The 5,870-nt window shown below is 34.9% G+C and overlaps 1 protein-coding gene across 1 annotated transcript; it reads right to left on the bottom strand.

Moving 5' to 3' along the window:
• Nucleotides 1–393: 393 nt before the first annotated feature.
• sox14 (SRY-box transcription factor 14) lies at nucleotides 394–2,225 on the bottom strand. Its single transcript, XM_041262862.1, has 2 exons — nucleotides 2,096–2,225; nucleotides 394–2,008 (listed from the first exon to the last, which is right to left on the bottom strand). The coding sequence occupies exon 2, from the start codon at nucleotides 1,851–1,853 to the stop codon at nucleotides 1,137–1,139; it is 717 nt and encodes a 238-aa protein (XP_041118796.1). The 5' UTR covers nucleotides 1,854–2,008; nucleotides 2,096–2,225; the 3' UTR covers nucleotides 394–1,136.
• Nucleotides 2,226–5,870: the final 3,645 nt, after the last annotated feature.

The raw sequence follows: 5,870 nt of genomic DNA, 5'->3' as shown, positions 1-5,870 counted from the left end.
ATAATTAATATTTCAGAAAAAAAAAAACACCACCTCTTCTTTACAAAGACTCTGCAAATTAAAGAATGTGTTCTGTTTTGTGGGAAGCTAAGTTTTAATACCTAACCCGGCCCAACAAGGAAGTAAATATCCGTTGACGACGCTTAAAATATTTAACCATTCGTGCACGCGAGGTTTGGCTTGGCAATATTTCAGAGCACTATTCACCATTAATAAATTACATAATGTAACCCTATTAATAATTAAGAAACGCATGCAGACAATATTGAACTTTTTTTACCCAAAACAAAATACCCTTCTTTTAACCTTCTTTTATGCAGAATTGCATATAATACATTATACATGTTATTTTTAATCATACAACATGCTATATATTTTTTAAGACAGTTTGTCTTTATTCAAAACGTCTGTGTTCACCAAATGAACAGATAACGAGGTAAAATCCTTCTGGACACAATAATTTTCTTTCCTTGACATACTTTAACATATTTAAATTACCATTTTTAATTAAAAAATACAACATTAAACTGCCTGACCTCATTCCTGAAGCTTGTCTAAAATGAAAAATAAAAACTTGTGACTATTTGCACTGAACCACAAAAAATAAAAAAATAAAAATAAAAAAAAAAAATTACTATTTTTAAGAGTAAATATCCCGTATATTGTTTAAAATATTCAAAGTTCTGTTTTTGACAGTCGATTTGTGAGTGGTAGAGCAGATCTTCTTTATAATATTGCAGACAAAAATCAGAACTTCTTAATGTGCAAAATAAAAAGACCCTAAACAAAAAACAACATTATATCATTAATATACATGATAATAAATAAACTTAAAAACCGCCTTTTATTAAGGTAGCTTGCAATAAAAGTTTCAACATTTTCAATTCTTACAGTTCTTGCGGCACCTGGTTGAGTTGCTACTCCCAGTTTCATGCCGAAGGGGGAGGGGGTCTTGAATGAAAAGTTCTGCTATTTTTTTTTGTTGTTGTTGTTTGTTTGTTTTGTTTTGTTTTTTTCACACGAATCCCCAGCTTCCGGTAATTGTTGCTCATTAAATTATTTGACTGAGTGTGTCGCACTGTCTTTATGTACATGCATTTGTTGTTGGGTTCAAGTTTCAATGTCTCGCGTTTGTATTACATAGCAGCTGCGTGTGCTGAGGAATATGGGTCTATTCCAGTCTTGGTCATACCTGGGAAAAGTATGTAGGCAACTGGTGGCTGTAAACTAGACGCTGACCAGGCCGTACAGTTACATGGCACCACATAGCCAGGGTTGGTGGGTGACGGGTGGGTGTGGGTGTGCTGGCTGGGGCAACTCAAACTTCCGAAAGCTCCGTTCTGGTATCCCAGAGAAGAGGGGTAGGACAGAGTGCTGGGGGTCAGCCCGTGAGGCATCTCCGTCATCTTCTGAATGGCGCTCGAGCTGAACTGGCTGGGGTCGAGGAAGGAGTAAGGTGCCGAGGTCGGAGGGAGGAATGCTCGGGCTTTTTCTGAAGCACTCAAAAGAGAGTCCGTGGCTGAGACTGGGAGCCCTTTAAAGTGGTCTGTGTCTCCAAGGTAGGGCAGAGGGAAGACGTACCTGTCTTTCTTTAACAAATTCTTGGGCTTACGCCTCGGTCGGTACTTGTAGTCGGGGTGTTCTTTCATGTGCTGCGCCCGGAGTCTCTTTGCCTCGTCAATGTAAGGTCGCTTTTCTGATTCTGACAGTAGTTTCCACTCTGCTCCCAGCCTTTTGCTGATTTCGGAGTTGTGCATTTTTGGATTCTCCTGTGCCATCTTCCTCCTTTGGCCCCGAGACCAAACCATGAACGCATTCATGGGTCTTTTAATATGATCAACTGGCTTTGACATTTTGTTGTATTAGGTTGTTACTTCAAGTTGATGTTCCCTGTTAATTTTTTTTGTAAACAAGTTCGTTATAAAACAGTTCACCTGTCACGTAGAGTTGAACTGAGCATACCAGTTCTTGAATGGTAAACAAAAATCCAGGTCTCCTGTTTTGCAAACTGCACGAGAGAAAACAATATATAAACAGAAAGACAGGGCGAGAGAAACACCGTTTAAATGCTTATATTTAAAAAAAAGCCACATACACTAGATCCAGAAAAGGTACCGAGGTCCGCTGCTGAAAAGTCTTTAAGTGTTTGCGCTTGTCTTGAAGGTGTCTAGCTTTGCGAAGCACCTGGCTGGGAAATGAGAGAAAGCTGGTGAATAACAGCCAAAAGCGGCGAAGTTCAAAGGCTGGGCTGGTTTGGTCTGCACGCAATCTGACATAATCACAGGGCGTTAACTCGCCAACCTGAGCACCCAATCAGCACGGAGGGACAGACGTAATACCTTTGCAAAAATATGTATATTATTAAATACAAAAACATTCGTGAGGGAAGGGGGGCTCCTTCCCTCCCAGATCCGTTTACTCCAAATGCTACAAACGGAACCCTTCACCCTTTTAATAATAAACCCAGGCTTTGAGGATAAATGAGACAGGTGTGTTGAAAGGACTCGATTAAACCACGACTATATGCATTTGAATCACTGCTTAAAAAGAAAATGTTTTAGCAACACAGTTTGGTTCACATTTATTTTCCTCAGGATCATTTCACTTATAGGCTATCTTACAGTTTTTAAAATCTTTTAAGAAATGTTACACTCGAAGAATACACACTGCACCCCATTGTCACAAAACTGAACATTTAACGAAAATCAAAATAACTCAATACAATTTTAAAGGGTTTATAAAGAAGTAAAAACTTTTTTTTTTTTTTTTTTTTTATGTGCCGTGTTATTTATTTAAAAAATACAAGCGAATTTTTAGAATGCATTTATTAGTCACTGGGGAGTCATGTAAACAACAACAACAACAACAACAACAACAACAATAATAATAATAATAATAATAATAATAATAATAATAATAATAAATAATAATAATAATAATAATAATAATAATAATCCCACTATACTTTTATAAAGTCTTATTTTCTGGGTTAACATTTGCTTATTCCCATAGACAAAACGACTGTGAATTGTCTGTAAAAACACTTCGATTTGTTCATCATAGACAAAGAATAACCACACTGTTTACTGGCCTTTATTTTGTCACCAAATATGTAAGAATAGTTAGGATTTTCAATGGAAGAAACCGCGTACCCAATATTGCAATAACAATACTGGAAATCAGCCACGCTCCAGTGAATAAATAATCGCCTGTCTAATGTGGGATTGCCCTGAAGGGAAATGTTTATTAAACGGGAGCAATTGTCCGGAATTCCTTTGGGACCCGGCTCGGTTGGATGCTGCGTTTGCACCTGTTTTTCCAGTCCTAAATCCCGCAACACAGCGACCACAATACAAGGGAACTTCTTGTTTTCAAAGCGCTAAAAGGAAGATAACTTGATGAATCCTATACCATATTGCTATCGTTTTTTAATGTCGGTAATGCGCTGACAAAACACAGGGATTAGTGGAACGCTTAAACTAAAGACACTTCAATTGTTTGAACGAACTTTTGCTTTTTCGTTTAATACCTGCTTAGATTAGAAGACTTAAATCATAAAGCTGGTTTGTTAGCATATACTTCTAACACGTTCAAAAAAGTTTCAACCCTGGCAAACAATCCATACCTGGGGGTTTTGTTTAACAATGTATGTTTTGAGATTAAACAAAGCTACAACAAAAAAGTATAAGATTTGAATTCGTTTTTTTTTTTTTTAAACAGCAAATAATATATAGCCTAAATGATTTAAACATTACTTTGAACGGATACATTATGTACAGAGCGATTTCAATGCAGTTTATGTATAATTTGATTTGATAGGTTTGCACTATTTCTGTGATTCTCTTTTAAAATGAGTATGTCGCTTTCTGCAGGGTAGTACTGAAGTGCCGAGATATTCTGCACATGCAGATTGGAATATTTAAACAGATCAGTGCTTTAACAAGCCCGAGGCATTACTCTCGGAGTGCTGATTATTAAGCGAAATGTGAAACTGATCCTTGATAAAAGTGTTCTGGCGCGTTGCAGTATAGAAACAATAAGATATGAACTGATGCACAATATCACATAAACTTGGAAATGACAATATAAAATAAAAATAAAACAATGTAATATACACACATTAAAAGCGATTTTAAAAAGATCACAGATGTATTAAATCACAAACAGAGATTCAACACAACATGTTAATTCTTAACGGAACACATTGAAAATCCATCTTGTTTGTAAGTGCATATAAAGCTTCATAATTAAACCATTCTGTTTGGGATATTATAATATATATATATATAGATATATATTATATATATAGTTATTATATATATATATATATATATATTATAGAATATATTAATATATAAAATAAGGTTTAATAAAGTCATTAATTTTTTCCCTCAGGATTTAATGAACGGAGCTAAAATTACTTGCCTCGCCTCCCCCAAATCAATTCATTTAATCTGACGTTGTTAACCCAGCTCTCTTCATTTTTTTTCCCGATATTTCCATTTCAAATGCTTTATTTAGCCTTTTCACTTCTGAAGCTTATCGGACCTTTTAGTTTAATTTTCAAGTCGTCCAACTCTATTATTTCCTACCAGCCAGATTTCAAATGTATGTGCTACATAATTGCGCAAGTCATTGATATATCTTGATATAAATGCGTTTAAAATCATTATTTTAATTGCAATACTAGAAAATATTTCATACAGAAATATCTCAACATTTATAATAATTCAATCACGACATACTGTCAACCTTGTTATACATTCAGAGTATTCATTTTTTATTTCTTATTTTCATATAAGGATACTTACCATACTAGCAGCTCTGGGAAAAATAAAAACAAACTTGCATCATCTATATAAAGGTACGTAACCGATGTCTGCTAGCCGATATATAATGGATCCCTTACCTGCTGGAAAAGTCCGTATAGTGATGATGTTAAGAATCTGGAGGAGGGGTGAAGTTTTCACTTTGTCCAGTAGGTTGTGCTATACTGCACTGCGCGCCTTATTATTCCCATTAAGCCCAAACTACAGTGCAAACGGTAAGCAAACTTTTAATTGCTCTGCTCAGGGTCCCGTTTTATCTTCAGCATTGACTTAATATTTTACAAAGAAGATGTATATTTGCATGTGTGTGTGTGTGTGTGTGAAATATATATATATATATATATATATATATATATATATATATATATATATATATATATATATATATATATATATATATAGCCAGGGTAGGTATGTGTATATTTAAATAGATACTAGTAACCATTTGAGAAAAGTATACACAAACTTGTTTTAAATAATAGATGTGTTTATATATTCACACGTATTAACAAATAATGACTGTAAGACTTTCTACCCTATTGATTAATGGTCTTTTTAGTCATGAACCGATTAATATAGCATGTCCCTATACAAGGTATCGGTGTGTTATAATATTCTTTCTATAATTATTGTCATTGTAGATTTATTTCTGTATAAACTGTATTTTTTAAACACCACGCACCATTCGTTAGCTCCCAACAAATGACAACCTTGAACACACTTCTGTTTTCTTTGTACCTCGCATCTTTTATTTCTTCTCTATTTACATAGAAATAGTAGACCGCAGCCTAAGCATTTCACATAGGAGCCTTTTTCTCTTTTCCTTTCCTATTTCATTCCACCTTTTTGGGGTTTTATTTCTAAGTCACTCAAAATAGGATATCATCTCTCTCATCTCCCTCTGCGTTTTGAATAAGAGACAGCCCAAAATTCAAAGAAAGCCTGCTGAAAGCGTAGTGGAATAATGACAAAAATATACATTGCAGCATGAATTAACACGAATCATCAAGAAGCACTACACTCCTGACACCAGTCTACTAA

The sequence above is a fragment of the Polyodon spathula genome, chromosome 11 (assembly GCF_017654505.1).
Source record: "Polyodon spathula isolate WHYD16114869_AA chromosome 11, ASM1765450v1, whole genome shotgun sequence".
Classification (NCBI taxonomy): Eukaryota; Metazoa; Chordata; class Actinopteri; order Acipenseriformes; family Polyodontidae; genus Polyodon; species Polyodon spathula.
Note: the sequence above shows the minus strand (reverse complement) of the source record. Positions and strands in the feature narration are given on the sequence as shown.

What these genes read in the sequence shown, in the direction of transcription:
- sox14 (XM_041262862.1), bottom strand. Translation starts at nt 1,853, where the DNA reads ATGTCAAAGCCAGTTGATCATATTAAAAGACCCATGAATGCGTTCATG.